The sequence below is a fragment of the Nicotiana tabacum genome, chromosome 6, assembly GCF_000715075.1.
Source record: "Nicotiana tabacum cultivar K326 chromosome 6, ASM71507v2, whole genome shotgun sequence".
Classification (NCBI taxonomy): domain Eukaryota; kingdom Viridiplantae; phylum Streptophyta; class Magnoliopsida; order Solanales; family Solanaceae; genus Nicotiana; species Nicotiana tabacum.
This window is the reverse complement of record NC_134085.1, coordinates 11,792,696-11,812,588: the sequence shown is the minus strand read 5'-3', so window position 1 is coordinate 11,812,588 and position 19,893 is coordinate 11,792,696. Positions and strand designations below refer to the sequence as shown.

At 40.2% G+C, this 19,893-nt stretch overlaps 1 protein-coding gene across 1 annotated transcript; it reads left to right on the top strand.

The window, feature by feature from the left end:
- The first annotated feature begins 276 nt into the window (after positions 1-276).
- LOC107790638 (stearoyl-[acyl-carrier-protein] 9-desaturase, chloroplastic-like) lies at positions 277-4,055 on the top strand. The gene is made up of 3 exons (XM_016612594.2): positions 277-521; positions 1,812-2,316; positions 3,172-4,055. The coding sequence occupies exons 1-3, from the start codon at positions 406-408 to the stop codon at positions 3,730-3,732; spliced, it is 1,182 nt and encodes a 393-aa protein (XP_016468080.1). The 5' UTR covers positions 277-405; the 3' UTR covers positions 3,733-4,055.
- Positions 4,056-19,893: the final 15,838 nt, after the last annotated feature.

Here is a 19,893-nt window from a genome sequence, read left to right as displayed (position 1 = left end):
TACTAACACACAAAAAAGGTGCAAAAGCATGCATAGCCACACATTTCTCATAAGTCATAACCATATAAAAATATCTTCTTTTTTTTTATAGAAAATTACTGTTTACCCGACAAATAAAGCGGAAGAAGAAAACAAATTTCAAACGCAAACGCACAAAGCGTCACACGTAATACAGCCAGAGACGACAGTGGTATACATGTAATATAGTCGAAATACTAAGGGCAATATTTAACCGCAAAACGTTTATTCATTTTTTCACTTGCCCTTTGTCCTCTTCCTCACGATTTGCCTTATATTTTGGTGCATCTGTCTCTCTCCACCTTTCATTTCTCTCTCTCTTTCTGCTTTCTTTAACTTTTACCTTAGGCGGACCGAACGAGGTACTCTGAAAAAGCCATCGGAAAAATGGCTCTGAAACTCAATCCGACGACGTTTCAATCCATTAAAACGACAACGTTTCCATGTTCTCCACTCAGATCTCATAGAGTTTTCATGGCTTCAACACTTCGTCCCCCTTCTGTGTTAGTTTCATTTTTTTCTTTATTTATTTATTTCCCAATTTTATGGAAATGGGTATCCAAAAATATGGTTGCTTTGATCCCTGTTTTATGTTAGCTGAAATATATGGGATGTCTGTTTGTATGGTCTGATCGTAATTATTTAAGTTTTGTAAATTGGTTTGATTGTACTTGTCGCTATAATGCATGGTTGTATCTTGCAGTCTGTGTTCATTTCTATTTGTATATTTATTTATATATGTTCGGTGTATTTTGTTTTTTTCCTTCTTTAAGATTGAGTAAAGATTTTCTTCGCTACGGCACTTTGTGTGAGCTCATTTTAACATGTATTTTGTCCGGTGGATTGGTAGAAGCGTTCAAAAGCTAGCCCAGATAATCCTCATTAAAAAAAGGAAAAAATAAAAAAGAAAAGACAAAATGTGATGCAAGTTTGATTAGTGCATCTGCATTTGCTTGAATTTTCTATTTGATGTTTTCTTGAAATGCCTTTACTGATTGTTTTCTGCTAATCTTTTATTTTCCACTAGCTTATTCATTATTAAGGTCATATTGCTTTTTTTCCTGCTGTAATTTAAATTGATATTGCATGCATTCAGTGGCGGAGGCAGAATTTCCGACAGGGGTTCAAAAAAAGAAAAAGTTAAAAAATTAAAAGAAACTGTGGCCAGTGGGAGTTGAACCAACAACCTCACAAAGGGTTTGAACCCCCTTGACCATTGAGCTATGCTTTGGGCTGTGTCAAGGGGATTCAAAATATAATATATAGTGGCACAAAATGGATTTTACCTTATACGTACGGTGTAATTTTCCGGCGAAGGGTGAACCTCCTTCCGCCCCTCTAAATCCGCCCCTGCATGCATTGGCTAGAAGATTATCATTGTACTGATTAACTGTCAGAATAATAACTGGTTCTGTCAATGCACATTACAAATAGGTTGGACTGATTTCTCAGTGCCGTCTTTCTTCATGTAACTGAATTGGGTAGAGTTTTTCTTTCATAGATGCGTGTTTGATCACACCTCCGTACCTGCTTTGCCACTTGAAAAACAATAGTAAAAGGGTGAGTGGCAAAGTAAAGGGGAATTGTTTTCTAAAAGAGAAATATAAGGGGGAATTGTCAGGTAAATGTGTTCATTCATTGTGTTGTTTCTGACCAATGTTTTTTTTTCTTGAGGACCAAATAATTGTTTGCCTTAAACTAAGCTGGGACTGTGAATTTGCCGTTGTGGCTCATCATCTCTTCAGAAAAAAAAGTGCATAAATGTAATTGTAATTGTGCTTCCCTAATTGTAGGGAAGGCGGAAATGTGAAGAAGCCATTCAGTCCTCCACGCGAGGTGCATGTTCAAGTTACCCATTCCATGCCGCCAGAGAAGCGTGAGATCTTTGATTCCTTGCAAGATTGGGCTGAGAATAATATCTTGGTGCACCTAAAGCCTGTCGAAAAGTGTTGGCAGGCCAGCGACTTTCTTCCTGATCCTGCCTCAGAAGGATTTGAGGAGCAGGTCAAGGAGCTGAGGGAGAGGTGCAAGGAAATTCCTGATGACTACTTTGTTGTATTAGTTGGAGATATGATCACAGAGGAGGCTCTTCCAACTTATCAGACAATGCTTAACACCCTAGATGGCGTTCGTGATGAAACTGGTGCTAGCCTTACTCCTTGGGCTATTTGGACGAGGGCATGGACTGCCGAGGAAAATAGGCATGGTGACCTTCTCAACAAGTATCTATATCTTTCTGGAAGAGTTGATATGAGGCAAATTGAAAAGACAATTCAGTACCTCATTGGCTCAGGGATGGTGAGCTTACTTCTTTTTTCTGCTGTTGCTATTAAGCTTTAGAATCACCATGGAGATTCTTTGGTTAATGTTATTCAAATTTCTATGGCATAGTATTTAATCATTAGACTGATGTAATAGCAGATTTCTTTAAGAGTATGTGTGGTATCTGTCTGTCTGTATGAGCCTCCAAATCTCACGCTGACAAAAATTCTCAGATTTGGTAAAACTATTCATATTGGAGAATTAGTTGTAGTTTAGTTACTTTGCTATTTAAGTTCATATTGGAGAACTAGTTGAGATATATACTGAGAAAAGTTTCTGATAGTACATTTTGCATACTCTATTATGCTCTCTTCTCTCAAATTACAAAGCCTTTTTTTCCCCAAATATTCTCTTACATGTATAGAATTCAAAATTTAAATAACCTGAAATGTGTTACGGTTCACGAGAGTGCTTTCTCGTTATGCGAGTGAGAAGAGTACTGTATTCACTTCCCTTTTCTTATCCATTTGGCCACCTAAAAGACTTGTGACTACAGAGATGATTAATTTATTACTCAATACGGACTTAAGTACTGAGAAACGATAGATCTTGAAGAAGCGATTTGTCTGCATCCTGATAATGAGCTCTATTTTTTCCTTTCTAACCAATTGATGGCCTTGTCTGTTGTTTGGAGAGTAAGCATAAAGACGACTTGCTTGTTATTGGCATTAACTTTCTGCTGTGGTTAATCTGATTTTCATCTTGGCTAAATGTTGCATTAGAGATTTGAGGTTCATGACTAACATGTTGGTTAAGACTTTATCTCTGAGCTGTAGTTTGCGCAAGTTGATTTTTTTCATGCAAATATTTGATGCTTTTCTATACTTTTAGGATCCTCGCACGGAGAACAACCCGTATTTGGGTTTTATCTACACTTCCTTCCAAGAGAGAGCTACCTTCATTTCTCATGGAAATACAGCTAGGCATGCTAAGGACCACGGGGACTTGAAACTAGCACAAGTATGTGGTATAATTGCCGCAGATGAGAAGCGTCATGAAACTGCATATACCAAGATTGTGGAGAAGCTATTTGAAGTCGACCCAGATGGCACCGTACTGGCTGTTGCTGACATGATGAGGAAAAAAATCTCGATGCCGGCTCATCTGATGTATGATGGCAGGGATGACAACCTCTTCGAACACTTCTCTGCCGTAGCTCAACGCCTCGGCGTATACACTGCGAAGGATTATGCAGATATTCTTGAATTTCTGGTGGGAAGATGGGAAATGGAGAAATTGACTGGTCTTTCTGGCGAAGGACGCAAAGCGCAAGATTATGTATGTGGACTGGCTCCACGTATTAGAAAATTGGAGGAGAGGGCACAAGCCAGGGCCAAGGAGAAGGCTCCCGTTCCTTTCAGCTGGGTATTTGGTAGAGAGATTAAGCTCTGAATGCTATATGGTTGTAGGGTTATGTTTACTTTTTGAACACCAATCGCCATAGGAATGCTAGAAAAAAAAATTCAAGGTATGGTATCTATCAAGTAAGTATTTGTCATCCCTTTGTAGGGAAGATGCTATGGAGTTAAAATTGCTCCACTAGAGTCCTGTAGATACCTTAAATTTTGTTTTTGTCTTGCAATTGTTTTGGTAATATCAAGAAAAAGGACAGCCTTTAGTTTTACCTCCCCTTTAAGCGCATGTAAGTTCTCTATGAGTTTGATATATGAAATGTTGAGTGGCTATGTATAAGAAGATTTAATATATTTTGCTCTTATTTGACTATTATTTTCCTGTAGTGATAATTAGTACTACACATCCATACTTTCTCCACTGCTTGGCTAGTTGGGATGGGCTCTGTGCTCTTCAAAATGCTCCAAATACTCTTGATTTTAATAGCCCTTCCTAGGGGTCGTTAGCGGTTGTTTGGTACAATGTTAGGATATTCTAAAATATCTCATGGGGTAGGATACTCTATGGAATTAGTTATCCCATCTTCTATATGGGATAATTAATCTCACGATGGGACAAAATTTATTGTGGGATTAGCTAATACCCTAAACCAAATGAGATAAAATACCAAATATGAGATAAAATTAATTTCAAGCTTTATCCGGGATTATTATTCCTATCGCATGTATCAAACGATCCCTTAGTGTGACGTTAATTCCTTGCGGGGTCAGTTGTGTACCTAATTCCAACACCAAATTTCAGTATAAATAAATACAATGTTTAGTTGGTTGCATAGTAAAAAATAAATTGCCGTATTATTTAATTCAGTATCATTAAGTTACGCGAGATAAAAAAGAATAAATTTTGTGGTTCGGCTTTTCTCGGATCCGCAGCTGTCTTTTTTTTTTAATCCTTAACCTTTAAGGATCGAGAAATAATACTCAATCGACCTTTTTGGAGTTTTATCAGTTCCAGGTTCAAGTATTTGTTCATCCATTTCTTTCCAAACAAAGGCGAACATTTCTATTGACTGATCGTAAAACTGTTATGATTTACCGTCAATACTCAATAGTTCTTAACAAACACTTTTTTTGAATTATTATTTAATATTAATTAATTTATTATTATATTAGTCTTTCTCTCTCGCGGTAAAAATGTAAAATGTTGAGACGACCCTTTTTTTTTTCTTTTTTTTTTGGGGGGTGGGGGGGAATATTTAGCACTACTACAGATGCACAAAGTGATGTTCTTGAATCCACTACACCAAAGCAATGGCAATGACTAGCCAGTTACGTTGGTAAAGCCAGAGTTGTATGTATACATGGAAATACCAATCTTGTCACAAGTTCGCAAGACATTAGTAATTTTTTTGTGTATGTATCACGCTATTTTACTCTCATTATTTAGCCTGTAAGGTCAATTTGGTTAAATAAATGTCGAATTATTCATTTAGAAGAACTCAATACACTTCCAGCTCCAGAGAACTTGATTGTATTTCACCAAAATTTCTTTGATAAGGGACTTTATTGAATCTGACCAAAATCACTTTCCTGAGCAAGTAAACCAATTAAGAAAAAGAAGAAGACAATAATACATTTTTTTTTCTTTGTATTAAAATGCCAAGTCTCACCAGAAAACATTGCATAAGTGCGTTATCCTACTCATTCAAGAGGTGAAAGGTGTATTATTTTCCAACTCTAATGGTTAAGAGAGTAAAAGTTGAATTTAGTCGGAAAATGTAATATAGCTATTAGAGCCCGTTTGGCCAAGCTGCCAAGCACTTTGAAGTGCTTTATCCAAAAGTACTTTTGAGAAGAAAAAATAACAATTTGTGTTTGGCCAATTCATTTAAGAAGTACTTTTTGCAATATTTGGTAAATAAATTATGTTTGGCCAATCTTTCTAAAAGGTACTTTTGAGTGTCAAGTTATCAAAAAGGAAGGTCTTATAATTATTTTAAAGAAAAAAATGAACTTAAATATTTATCGTAAGAGACTTATATTATTTTTTTTATTTAATTAATATAAAACATAAAGTAAACATACATATTAAAGATTTAAATCAATATAACATATATAGTTATACCAAAGCATATAATATTATCTAGTATAATTTTTTTTGGTTAAAAGGATATTAAAAGGATATAATATATAATAACAGAAACTAGTTAGTGTCAGTTACAATTTGTAGTATTCTATTAGCGTCTACAAACAAATAGTAGTCTATTGCTACATTAATGCTATTATTTTTCTTTCAAAAATAGTTCCTAGGATATCTGTCCGTAGTGTTTCATTGGCAAACACCGGAAGAACTACCAAAAAGTTTACCCACTTCAATCTACTTCCCTGCTTCCTTTGCTAGCTTGTCTGCTACTCTATTTGCTTCTCTAAAGACATGGCTTACTGGTGGACGCTCCAGTGCTACCAGGAGTGGCATGCATTCACATATCAAATTGTCATAAATTAGGTACCTTTATTGATACAATTAATTATCTGAGTAGAATCCACCTTAACCTCCAGATGAGTAAGGTGATGTGACGACCCAGTCGGTCGTCTTAAGAATTAACACCTCGATCCCTTATTAACTATTTTTCCCAAGTTTATTTCTGCTATTTTGATTTGCTGGGATGTGCGGTTTTGAGTTTCGGAAAGTTTTGGGACATTTAGTCCCTAAATGAGAGCTTAAGTGTTGGAAAGTTGGCCGTAATCGGAACAGTATGAAGACGGCTTCAGAATGGAAATCCGATATTTCCGTTAGCTCCGTTGGGTGATTTCGGGCTTAGGGGCATGTTCGGATTGTATTTTGGAGGTCCGTAGCTAATTTAGGCTTGAAATGCCGAAAGTTGATATTTTTTTGAAGTTTCCGGTCCGATTGTGAGATTTTGATCCGAGGGTCGGAATGAAATTCCGGAAGTTGGAGTAGCTCCGTAGTGTTGAATATTCCGGAAGTTACTGGCAAACTTGGACTTATGCTCATTCTGCATGTTTATTGGGGTGATTAAGCAAAGATCCAGACTCATTGGACTCAAATACCAAATTGACACACCCTTCTTCCTAAAAAACGAAATTTGTTTGTTTCTGAAAAGCGTGATGTCACCTTGACTATTTAAAACTTTTGTTCCTTTGGACTGTACCTATATTTTGATAAATAAGTTGAGCCCGATGGGGGTTGCCTACGTATCTCGCACCCCGCGAGAATCAAACTGACGTAGTTCGGGCATAATCCGAATTTTGGAGACACACTATTTTTCCTCTTCTATTTGAAAATAAAACAAAGACTTATTTTTCTCTTACTTTCTAAAACAGATTAATAAGACACACATTTTCTCTTTTTCTGTGTTTTTTTTTTTTTTCAAAATTCTGGCAGAGTTTTAACTATTTTCTGGGTATTGGTTTTTTTCAAAAATGAATAATTAACTCCCTAACCGTTATTCTTTTTTTTCACAACATTCCCAATATTCAGAAGCCCGTCAGCATGCAAGCTTTGAAACAAGTAAATGCATAAAGCAAACAAGATGTAGCAGGATGGTCTTTATTCTCAGGTTGCTTGTCCTAGACGGACCCAACCCCTGTGTTGAGTCCCCTAAGTCAAATGCACATGATGCAAATAAGCGTTCCTACTAGGGATCCGGCATGAAGTCATGTTATACTAAGCTGTAAAACCTTAGGTGTTTGTTCTAGACCTGGCTTACCCGAGCGGACAACTCGAGCCGAGGATGGGAGCTGTGTACCGGTAACCAAAAGGCCATCCGATTTTGCAACTCCTCCGAATCCTCGTTCTATTTTGGTATATGACACTAACAGAAAGAAGCCACGACCAGCGTGCACTCCTCAAGAGAGAGAAGAGAGGGGTTTCGGCACAGTTTATATGTACAGTTCAAATAATATCAAAGCAGTAAAAGCAGCATTTAGCACATTAGGCTCAAACACGTAAAAATCAGATAATAAATAAAGCCAAATAATAACAATTATTTCAAGCTCGAATTCTTAACCCTGAACCAGTGGTTCTGGGTAAGTAATAGTCCCCAGCAGAGTCGCCAGAGCTGTCACACCTCCTTTTAACGCACCCGCGAGGGTGCAAGGGAGTTTTTCCAATTAAAGGACAATCGAAACGGGATGGGTTTATTTATTTCAGAGTCGCCACTTGGGAGATTTAGGGTGTCCCAAGTCACCAATTTTAATCCCGAATCGAGGAAAAGAATGACTCTATATTACAGTCTGCGTACCAGAAATCCGGATAAGGAATTCTGTTAACCCGGGAGAAGGTGTTAGGCATTCCCGAGTTCCGTGGTTCTAGCACGGTCGCTCAACTGTTATATTCGGCTTGATTATCTGATTTAATACATGTTGAACCTATGTGCAAAATTTAATTTTTAACCGCTTTTGTCATTATTATTATTTTACGAGAATTGCAACGTCATGAAAACATATCTCGAACCATGTTACATCAGTGCACCCGTAGTTATCGATATATCTCGACTCGGTTGAGATTTGGATTTGGGTCACATAAATGTGCACCCGAATTAAGGAAAATAAATTGTTAAAGGCGCGCCTAAAGCAACTAGCGTCTTGTTATCTTGGGGAAGGTCGTAAAGATCCGTTAAACGGCACATCCCGAATTCTAAACACTTTAATATATACATACATTTAGAGGGCCCCGCAGCTTTGTACATTTTTTGTTTGTCGAGGCTCGCCTCATTCTTACTTTTAAAAAGGAATTTGCGACGTCATGGACATGCATCTCGAACCACGTCACAATCGATGTACCCGTGATTAGAAACACATCTCGAATCCGTCGAGATTTGGATTTGGGTCACATAAATGCGCACCCGAATTTAAGAAGGTAAAATTATTAAATACGCGCTTAAAGAGGCTATCGCGTTATTATTCCGGGAGGGTCGTGAGATTTGCTAAACGACCCGCCTTGGAAACTGAATGCTTCGATATATACATTTAATGAGGGCCCCGCAGCTTGTGCGTTTTTATTTGTCGAGGCTCATCTCGTCCTTATTTTAAAAGGATTTCCTATAGCAACTACGTTTCTTGTCGCGTTTGTCTCTACTAATTGAAAACAGAGATAGTCCTAGTTGATTACATGCTTGTAGGCTTATTTATAGTAGGATTCAAAATGCCTTTACAGAATAAGTAAACGTGATTACGCACACGGACAGCCGATTGAACGTTACGGCCCAAATCCAGCTCATGCGGGATGGGCCAGACCTGGGCCACTGTTTGTTCGATACGGGCCTGCTTGGTCTGTTTTGACCTGGGCTCGACCTTCATGAGGTTGAGATTGCAAGTTTTGTGTTCTTTGTTCTAAAGCATAGTTTACCAGTTAGATGAGGCAATTTATCGGAAGAGAAAGAACTTAACTAGTAGTATACAGTTTTCATGCTTGGCATACATTAAAGAATTATACTACACAATTAAACTAACTCCAAGATACAACCTACTGCATTGGGAATACCTTATCTAACAGCATACATATACAACTATCATTCAATCCCCTACATTGACATCAGCTAGGCTTGTAAGCTACCTTCAGTATCCCAAACAAAAATGTGAGCTATTAGACACTACATGACATTTAACACAACAGTCCATGTATATAAAAAACATCTGCAGATCTTCTCTTTTACACTCATTGCTCAAACTTTCGAGTTACATTGGTAGTGTAATTGTGTACCTGGTAAGGAAAGCAAAGGAAGAAAGGAATGATCAGTTGAGTGGTATGCAACAAACACAGCAACAGTAGATACACAGCAACAACAACCAGCCAACAATGATGAAGCTCACGAGCAGTCGAGCAACAAACAAACAATCCCAGAACCAGAGTAATGAACCAATAGAAATAACAGAGTATTCAATGCAGCAACACCAGCAGTTCAACAATCACAAGCAACTCAATCAGGGCAAACAACAGAACTTGGCCAAGACAACTTGACCAATGTGAATTCTTCTGTAGTTTTCAGACAGCGTTTGGTTACAATATTCTCAGAATTTATGTTTCCTTATTTCAGTTTTTTTTAAGAAAACCTTCTCTTTTAGGCTCCAAAAAAGAATCCCCCCTCCTCTAACGGAAGGTCCCCCTTCTTATAGCCTAATCCCAGCACTTTACAGCCTGCTGGACAACTCAAAATTCCCCCTCCCTATTGTTTTTCCACTCAGTTATTTTAAATAACAAAACTCCTCTGAGATCCCTGACAGCCCCCTTTTAACATTTATTAAACTAAAACAGGCCATGGGCAGCAAGAATATAATCTGACAGCATGTGCTGTCAGACTATTTTAATCCAAAAGGGCTTTATGCACATGTTGTGCACAAGTGCACATGCCCTCCAATTCTAACTGCAACTAAACAAAATCAATCCCTTTATATTTCTGATTCAAATACATCAATTGTAAATAGCTATAGTCGATCTTCAATTTTGATTCAAGCAATGTTCAACGAGACAAATCAAGTTGTTACCATTCGAACAGCTAAAACTATTTAACGACATGTATCGAATCGACTATACTAATTACAACATACACAATCAAAGCCAAGGATTAGAATCAAACAGTATCAGCAAGGGGTCAGATTGCACATGTCAATACAGAGGTTAACTTGGGGATTGATTACTCAAACAGTTTCAATTCAGTAAGTTATGCAGTTCACATACACACGCATTATCAGTGAATGAGGAAACATTTGATCAAATAACAGAGGTCCAGGCAAGGTGTGAGAAAACAGTTGGTAAAATTCAAAACACAATTTGAACAAGATGTTTGGCCATACGAATAGACCTTTAACACACACACGAACTGGAATGAAGAAGAGAAGACAAACTTACCTTAAAATCTTTGAAAGAAAAGATCAGGAAAATCAACTTGTGTTTGAACAGACCCTTCTCAAAGTTTAACGAACTTTAATCGAAGTGTTTCTCAAATGAGAAACCCTTCGAATTAAGGTCCATTAGACCATAAACTCTTGGTTTAAACAGGCACGGAACAGGCACGGAACAGGCACGAGGAACCCTTAATCGAAGTGTTTTGAGAAACACTTCGATTAAGGTCCATTAGACCATAAACTCTTGGTTTAGACAGGCACGGAATAGGCACGAAGAACCCTAGGGTTCGAAACAGCAGATCTGGGATTCGTGTTTCCCTGGTCAGATTCGGACCAAACCAAACATGGTTTGGTCACGAGGGAGGTTCGGGGACTGTCTAGTTTGAAGATGGTGAGGTTTGGTGTAGGTCAGAGTTCGACTCGAATCTTCAAATGAAGATTCGAGACGAAGGAAGGTGATTCGAGGCTAGGGGGTAACAGATCCATGTTCAGGAGAGTGAGATGGTCCTAGGGTGTTCAGGAGGTGGTCATCGGCGTTCATGCCGCCGGGTTCTGGTGAAAGGGAAACTAGGGCGGCTGCTAGGGTTTGGGGGGTTTCAGTATTTGGTGAAGACGATGAGTGAAGGGGGGTTCGGATAGGGGGCGTGGGGTGTGAGGGAAGGTTTATAAACGAAGTAGAGGATTGGATCCGGGCCGTTAGATCAGATGATCTCAACGGCTTGGATCTGATGGTGAGGGGTGAGACGAGGTCGTTTGGCATTAAAACGGGGTCGTTTGGTTTAAGTGAGGGGTTGGGTTGAAATGGTTACTGGGTCGGGTTATGTCAAACGGATCTGGGGGTGTGATCCTGGCCGTCAATCCACTTGAGATCAACGGCCCAGCTTAAACGGGACAAAACGATGTCGTTTGGACGCTTAAAGGGGGCGGACCATTTTGCTCATTGGGCCAGTTCATTTTGGGCCTATTTTTGTTTGATTTTCTGGCCCAAAAACGGGTGTCCTCCATTCTTTTCCACTTTAATTCAAACAAAACCCTTAAATAAAACAAAAAATAAAATTATACACCCACAAAATTAATATCTAATAAAAATCAACTAATGACAAGAAACACTTATGCATATATTTTGATTTTCTTTTTCTTTTTTTGGAGTAATTTCCGTGAAGCAAAAATCACGTGCTTACAGGGGCGTTTTGGTCATTTTACATAAATTCATGTATTAGCTTAGAATTTAATTGTAAAATCAGTTACTTGAAGTGTTATTTACATTATGCAATTGAATTGAATAGATTTAAGCAATTTGGAGTCTAGTACTCCTAGCAAGAACGTAGCCTCGGGTTGATTTTGAGCTGGTTCGAGGTAAGTGGCTTGTATAACCTTGTGTGGGGGACCTTCCCCTTAGGATTGATATATTTGGTAATTGAAATGCCTTGTACGTGAGGTGATGAGTGCGTACTTGTGCTAATTGTTGGAAATTTAGTTTTCTTTAAGAAATTACTAGTATGTTTCCTTTCTTGTTTCTATTACTTGCACTATTAAGCCTGTTGTTAGCTTAAGAAAGCATGTCTAAGTGACTTAATTGCTTTATTTGTTCAACTTGCCTTATCTGAATTCCGTGCAGCATGCTAGGCTAGAATCATTTGTTGCCTTAATATAAAATTTTGCCATTTCTGTATATTTTCCTGTTGCTGCTGTGTATTTATTTTGGGACTACGGATGTGGAATTCTGGTAGCTCCCTCATTGTCTGTTTATTTTGGGACTACGGATGTGGGATTCAGGTAGATCCCTCTGCACGGTTATATGGAACTACTGGAATGCACCCGGTAGATTCCCCCAGTATTAGGTATTTATGTTTGGGACTACGGAACAGGATTCCGGTAGATCCCCGCGCACTATGAGTTGGACTACGGGACGGGATCCCAGGAGATCCATTAGATATGTACACATAGGGCTACAAGACGGTATCCTGGGAGATCCCCGATTGTTATTATTGGTGCTGAGCTGTAATTCTTTTCCGTGTTTACCTTGTTTCTGTATAGTTGTTGCGGTCATGTACATCCTGTGTTATTTTATTATTGTACTTATTTATATTATTCTATTCTATACTGTTGATCTTTATATTTTATTCAACCTCAGTAGGGCCCTGACCTTCCTCGTCACTACCCAACCGAGGTTAGGCTTGGCACTTACTGAGTACCGCTGTGGTGTACTCATGCCCTTTCTGCGCATGTTTTTCATGTGCAGATCCAAGTACCGCTACTCAGGCCTACCATCCTTGAAGGAGGCGACTGCTCTAGATACTTCGAGGTACATCTGCCGCGTCTGCAGACTGAGGAGTCCCTTTTTCTATTCTAGTTGTTAAACATTGCCCTTCTGTATTTTTCTTTCTTATTAGATATTCTGGAGTTAGACTGTTAGATATTCCAAAGGCTTGTGTTTCCGTGAGTTTTCCGGGTTTTGGAATAGTGTACTGGGTTTTGAGAATGTTGTGTTGTATATGCCGAGCGGCATTATAACTATTGTTTCCATTCAGTTATTTTGGTTTTTGATTATTTCTTCCGCAAGTTTTGTTTATGTTCCGCATTTGTTAGGCTTACCTAATCGTAGAGACTAGGTGTCGTCACGATGGTTCACGGAGGGCGAACCGGAGTCGTGACAAGTTGGTATTAGAGCTCTAGGTTCATAAGAGTCATGGATCACAAGATGGTTTATTAGAGTCTCGCTGATCGGTACGGAGACATATGTACTTATCTACGAGAGGTTATGTAACTGTTAGGAAAATTTCACTTCATTTGATTTCCTTGTCGTGCGATATTTTTGACATTAAAATTCTAAACTTTTATCTTCTATTCTCTCACAGATGGTGAGGACACGCGCTACCCGAGATGATCAAGCACATGCGCCCCCTACTGCAGCCGTCAGAGGTCGGGGCCAGGGTAGAGGCCGAGGACGCGCACGTGGTGCAGCCAGAGCACCTGTGCGAGCTGCCGCCGAGGTACCACCAGCAGTTCCAGCCGGAGTCCAGGCACCTGACACGCCTACTACTACTACTACTACTACTCCAACTCTTCAAGAGATTCTGGCACAGTTCATGAGCATGTACACCACTCTGGCTCAGTCAGGGTTGCTTCCCCTTGCTGCAGCTACATCTTAGGCCGGGGGAGGAGCACAGACTCCCGCCGCCCGCACTCTTGAGCAACGAGTGCATGTTGAGCAGTTCCCTGAGATTATTCCTGTACCGCCTGAGTGCCAATTCAGCCCGAGGACAGGGCAGCGGCTTCCGAGGAAGAGCAGCTGAGGCTTGAGAGGTTCAAGAGGTACAAGCCTCCTGTATTCAGCGGTCTAGCATCGGAGGATGCTCTGGGATTTCTAGATGAGAGTTACCGCATTCTCTGTACCATGGGTATATCAGGATCGAGCGGGGTTTCCTTCACTACTTTCCATCTTCGAGGAGCCACCTATGAGTGTTGGCGCACCTATGAGTTAGACAATTCGTATGAGGCTGCTTCACTGACTTAGACTCAGCTTTCAGATCTATTCCTGAGAGAGTATGTTCCTGAGAGCCTCAGGGACGCATGGCGTGTCGAGTTCGAGCATTTGCACCAGCGTGATATGACTGTCTCAGAGTATGCTGTTCGTTACACTAATTTGGCTAGGCATGCACCAGCCTTGGTTTCTACTGTTCGCGAGAGGGTTCGCTGATTTATTGAGGGCCTTATTCCCAGCATCAGGTCTAGCATGGCTCGTGAGTTGGAGATGGATATTTCTTATCAGCAGGTGGTGAGCATTGCTAGGAGGATTGAGGGTATGCATGCTAGGGAGAGAGAGGAGAGGGAGGCCAAGAGGTCTCGAGAGTCGGGCCATTTCTATGGTGCTCGTGCCCCAGCTGCAGGTCGTCATGGTAGGGGTTAAAAGAGTCACCTTATTCATTCGGCTCTTCCAGCAGCCAGTGGTATTCCAGCTCCTCCTAGACCTCAGGAGCCTTATTATGCACCTCGAATATCTAGTGCACCTCCTACACGGGGTGCTTTTAGTGGTCAGTCCAGCAGACCTGGCCCGATCCAGTCATAGCTGCCACATCCTCCTAGAGCTTGTTTTGAGTGTGGTGACACACGCCATATGGTGAGGGATTGCCCCAGACTTAGGAGGGGTGCACCTCCATAGACTTCTCAGCCACAGCGTGCCCCGTAGAGTTCTCAGGCTATGGTTATAACTCCAGTTGCTACCCTACCTTCTCAGCCAGCTAGAGGTGGAGATTAGGGAGGTAGAGGTCGCCCTAGAGGGGGAGGCCATGCCAGATACTATGCCCTTCCTGCCCGTACCGAGGTTGTTGCCTCCGATTCTGTCATTACATGTATTATACTGGTTTGTCGCAGAGATGTATCGGTTCTATTCAATCCAAGCTCCACTTACTCTTATGTGTCTTCTTATTTTGCTCCACATATGGGTGTATCTCGGGATTCATTGAGTTCCTCTGTTTATGTTTCCACTCCTGTGGGAGATTCTCTTGTTGTGGACCGCATCTATCGGTCGTGTTTGGTTGCTCTTAGTGATTTTGAGACTAGAGCCAATCTATTGTTGCTTAGTGTCACACCTCCTTTTTCTACCCCCTGATAGGGTATAGGGAGTTTTTTCAATTTAAGTGACAATATAAACGAGATTATTTATTAAAATCAGAGTCACCACTTGGGATAATTTATGGTGTCCCAAGTCACTGGTTTGAAATCCCGAATTGAGAAAGTTTGACTCTATTTACGGTCTGCGAACACAGAAATCCGGGTAAGTAATTCTGTTAACCCGGAAGAAGGTGTTAGGCATTCCCGAGTTCCGTGGTTTTAGCACGGTCGCTTTGATCATACTTCGCTTTAACTACTCATTTTGGAACCTATGTGCTTTCACCTCTTTTAACTAAGAAATTATCCTAAAAAACGAGTCACGCGTACGTGTACCCATTTGTTTGACGCGTCAAAAATCATGTCACGCAAACGTATCCACAATTAATAACGCTTTATTATTATTAAGAAAGTTTGGCAAAGTTACGCGAACGCATACTCCAGTTTTGTTTTTTAGAATCGTAATTATGGCACATGTACACAACCACGATGGTATATTAAACGTTCCTAAAGCAAACTACGAATATCATTTTGACAATACTTAACAAAAGGGCCATAGCGATTTAATTGTGGATGACACACCTCGAATTATATTAAGAACGATTTTATTATTATTGAGAAAGTTTGATCGAAGTTGCGCGAACGCATACATCGATTTGTTTTTAAAATCGTAATTATGTCACGTGAACGTGTACATAATCACGATAATAAATTCAAAACGCATCTAAAGGTTCGTCTACCCGGGCGTGGTCAGCCTAAACGTTACTAGCGGGTAATTAATAAAATAATAGAGTAATAAATGTCACACCTCCTTTTTCCGCACCCGTGAGGGCGCAAGGGAGTTTTTTTCCAATTAAAGGACAATTGAAACGGGATTCGCTTATTTATTTCAGAGTCGCCACTTGGGAGATTTAGGGTGTCCCAAGTCACCAATTTTAATCCCGAATCGAGGAAAAGAATGACTCCATGTTACAGTCTGCGTACCAGAAATCCGGATAAGGAATTCTGTTAACCCGGGAGAAGGTGTTAGGCATTCCCGAGTTCCGTGGTTCTAGCACGGTCGCTCAACTGTTATATTCGGCTTGATTATCTGATTTTATACAATTATGAACCAATGTGCAATTTTTATCTTTTAACCGCTTTTATCATTTACTGTTATTTTTATCAAGAATTGCAACGTTGTGAAAATGTATCTCAGACCGAGTTACAATCAATGTACCCGTGGTCGTCGACACACTTTGACTCCGTTGAGATTTAGATTTGGGTCACATAAATGTGCACCCGTGTTTAGGAAGATACAATTATTAAATACGTGCCTAAAGCGACTAAACGTATTGTTATTTTGGGGAAGGCCGTAAAATTTACTAAGCGGCCTGTCTCGGATTCTATGTATTTTAATATATATGCATTTAGAGGGCCCCGCAGCTTCTATATTTTTTGTTTGTCGAGGCTCGTCTCATTTTTTATGAAAAGGAACTTACAACGTCATGGAAATGCATCTCGGGCCACGCCACAATCAATGTGCCCATGACTAGAGACATATTTCGACTCCGTTGAGATTTGGGTTTGGGTCACATAAATGTGCACCCGAGTTTAGGGAGATAACATTATTAAAGGCGCGCCTAAAGCAACTAGCGCATTATTATTTTGGGAGGGCCGTGAGATTTACTAAACGACCCATCCTAGAAACTGAATGCTTCGATAATATACATTTAACGAGGGCCCCGCAGCTTGTGCGTTTTTATTTGTCGAGGCTCATCTCGTCTTTATTTTTAAAGGATATCCTATAGCAACTACGTTTCTTGTCGCATTTTGTCTCTACTAATTGAAAACAAAAATAGTCCTAGTTAATTACATGCTTGCAGATTATTTATAACGGAATTCCGAGTGCCTTTGCAGAATAAGAAAACATGGCCATGCACGTGGGCAGATAATCGAACATTATGGGCCCAAATCCAGCTCATACGTGATGGGCCAGACCTGGGCCACTGTCCATCTGATGCGGACCTGCCTGGTCCGTTTCTACCTAGGCTCAACCTCCGTGAGGTTGAGACCATAAACTTGTGTCTTTGTCCTGTAGGTGTGGCTGATTACTAATTATAGCGAAACAATTCATCCAAGGGAGACGAGCTTAGCTAGGAATGGATAATTTTATGCTTAGTATGTATTAAACGACATGTTGCGCGATTAAACCGAATCTGGGATGCAACCTATCGTATTGGGAATGTTTCACCTAACCGCATGCATATATAGACTTACATTCAATTGTCCTACATTGACGTCTATTAGACAGGCAAGCTACTTCCAGCATCCAAACAAAAATAAAATTATTCTACATTACATGAATACTTAATGTAACACTCTATGTATAAAAGACATTCTTCAGGTCTTTTCATTTGTATTCATGCTCAATTTTCCAATTACATTTGACAGTGCATTGGTTGTGTACCTGGTATAGAGGACAAAGAAGAAAGGAATGATCAGCTGGGCAGTATGCAATAAACACAGCAACAGCAGATACACAGTAACCACACAGCAACAGACCAACAACCACAAGTGTTTTCCACAGTCCACAGACAACCAGCAACAATTTCCAGAACAAAGAAAACCAACAGATGGTCGGGCACCAAACAAGTGATCCCAGAAAAGAGTAATAAGATGCAGCCAAGAAAAAACCAGAATGTTCAATGCCGTAACAGCAGAAAATCAATAACCACAAAACTCAGCAAACAGCCAACAACAATCAGCAAAGACAGCTTGAACTACTTGAACTCTTACACAGTTTTCAAATGATACTCATTCACAGTATTCTGAAATCTCTTTCTGTTTTGTTTTTTTTTTCTCTGAAGACTAAAAGTCCAACCCTTTTTTAGTTTTGCAACAGCTTATTTATAAGCCAACAACCCAGTGCAGTCAAGCTGCCTGGATCCTGCCAGTTGCAATCTGCCCATACCCCTTAACTCCCCATGCCTAAGTGCACTTTCTTGAAGTGAATAGCATCTGCTCCCCATGCCTGTCCTATTGCTCTAATCAAGAGTTATGGGTGCAATAAAGTATTCATTTGAACTCATGCTCTTATGTTTTGTTCCCCATTGTTATTAGGTTAATAGTATTTTAATTACCACTTGACATATTCTTAAGTTAAACCCCTAATCAGACTTTGTCTTATGCCAAAACTACCCTTAACCTTGCATGTTACTGTATTACCATAACTCTTAATAATTAGTATATAAACCTCTCTGATTTCAGCTAACTACTGACTACTTAACTTAAACTCAAGGCTGCCTTCAGGTGAATCTGTTAGCTTTCCACAGTTAACAATCAATTTTCAGCCTAAATTCAAGCCAATGATTCCAATTTAATCAAACAGGGGTGCCAATTAAAGGGTACAAGTTGGTCATGCCGATACAAGTAACACCAACAAGAAACAGGCATAGTAATCAATACTGAAATTCAACTCCTGATTTTCTAATCTTTCAAGTGAATTTAGTTGACGACGCTTATTTAAACGACTACGCGAACTATAATATACAGCAAACAACCAACAAAATCAACAAACAAATCAACTTTAAACTCAAAATGTACACACATGTATAGACGAGTCAGAAACCAAAACAAACCAGAACATGTACGACAGATAGAGTTTAGGATGACAAAAGAGAAAAAAAAAGGGAAAATACCTCCGGGACCTGAAACTAAGACTGACTCAAGCTCGAACTCGGGCCAGGTGATTTTGGGGTCTAATGGACTTTAACCGAAGCGTTCTCAACTGAGAACACTTCGGTAAAAGTCTGCTAGGCCCTGATCCTGCCACTGATTCGGACAAAACCCATAGATTTGAATCCTAGGGCTCTTGAGGTTCGATTTGGGAACCGTTCAATTACAGTCAGATTCGAACGGAACCAAAGCCATTCAGGGGGTGAGGGAGGTCAGGAGGGGCTGTGGTGTGAGTTTGGGGTCAATTAGTGTAGATCTGGTTTTTGCTCGAATCTTCGTTTGAAGATTCGAGAAGCTACGGGTTGATTCGAGGTGAACGGTTAACGGATTCATGTTCAGGGTGGTTGGGTGCATCGGGGATGTTATTTTGGTGGTCATCGGAACTGTGGTTACCGGGCTCACGGGGGGAAAACCTAGGCTGCTAGGGTTTGAGAGGAAAGGGGTCCTGGGGAAGATGGTGAACAGTGGCTGAAGGGGGGTTTGGTTTGGGGGCGTGGGGTGTAATGGAGAGTTTATATATGTATTGAGGGTTTAGATCCTGGCCGTTGGATCAAGTGAGATCAAGGGCCAGGATCTACTCATTGAAGAGAGACGACGTCGTTCGGGGGCTGATAGTGGGTTAAGACCGGGTAGGGGATTGGATCGGGTCATGTTGACGGGTTTAGAGGAGGGCCTGGATCCGTTGGATCAATGGGGTTGGACGGCTTAGATCATCTTGCCTGAAACGGCGTCGTTTGGGTAAACGAGCAGTCTGATCAAGACCGTCCGTTTGAATCAGATCAACGGTTCTAACAGGGGTATTGATACGATGTCGTTTGGGGTCCTGCTGGGGCAGCCTGGGTTGGGCTTGGTCTTGCATTGGCTTTGGGCCTCATTTGGGGTCCAAACCGATTTTCCTTTCCCTTTTTAATTTCAACAAATTAACCAAAAATTCCTAAAAACAATGCAAATAATTAAAATAAACTCACACACATATTGGGTAACACCTACAACAATAAACACACAT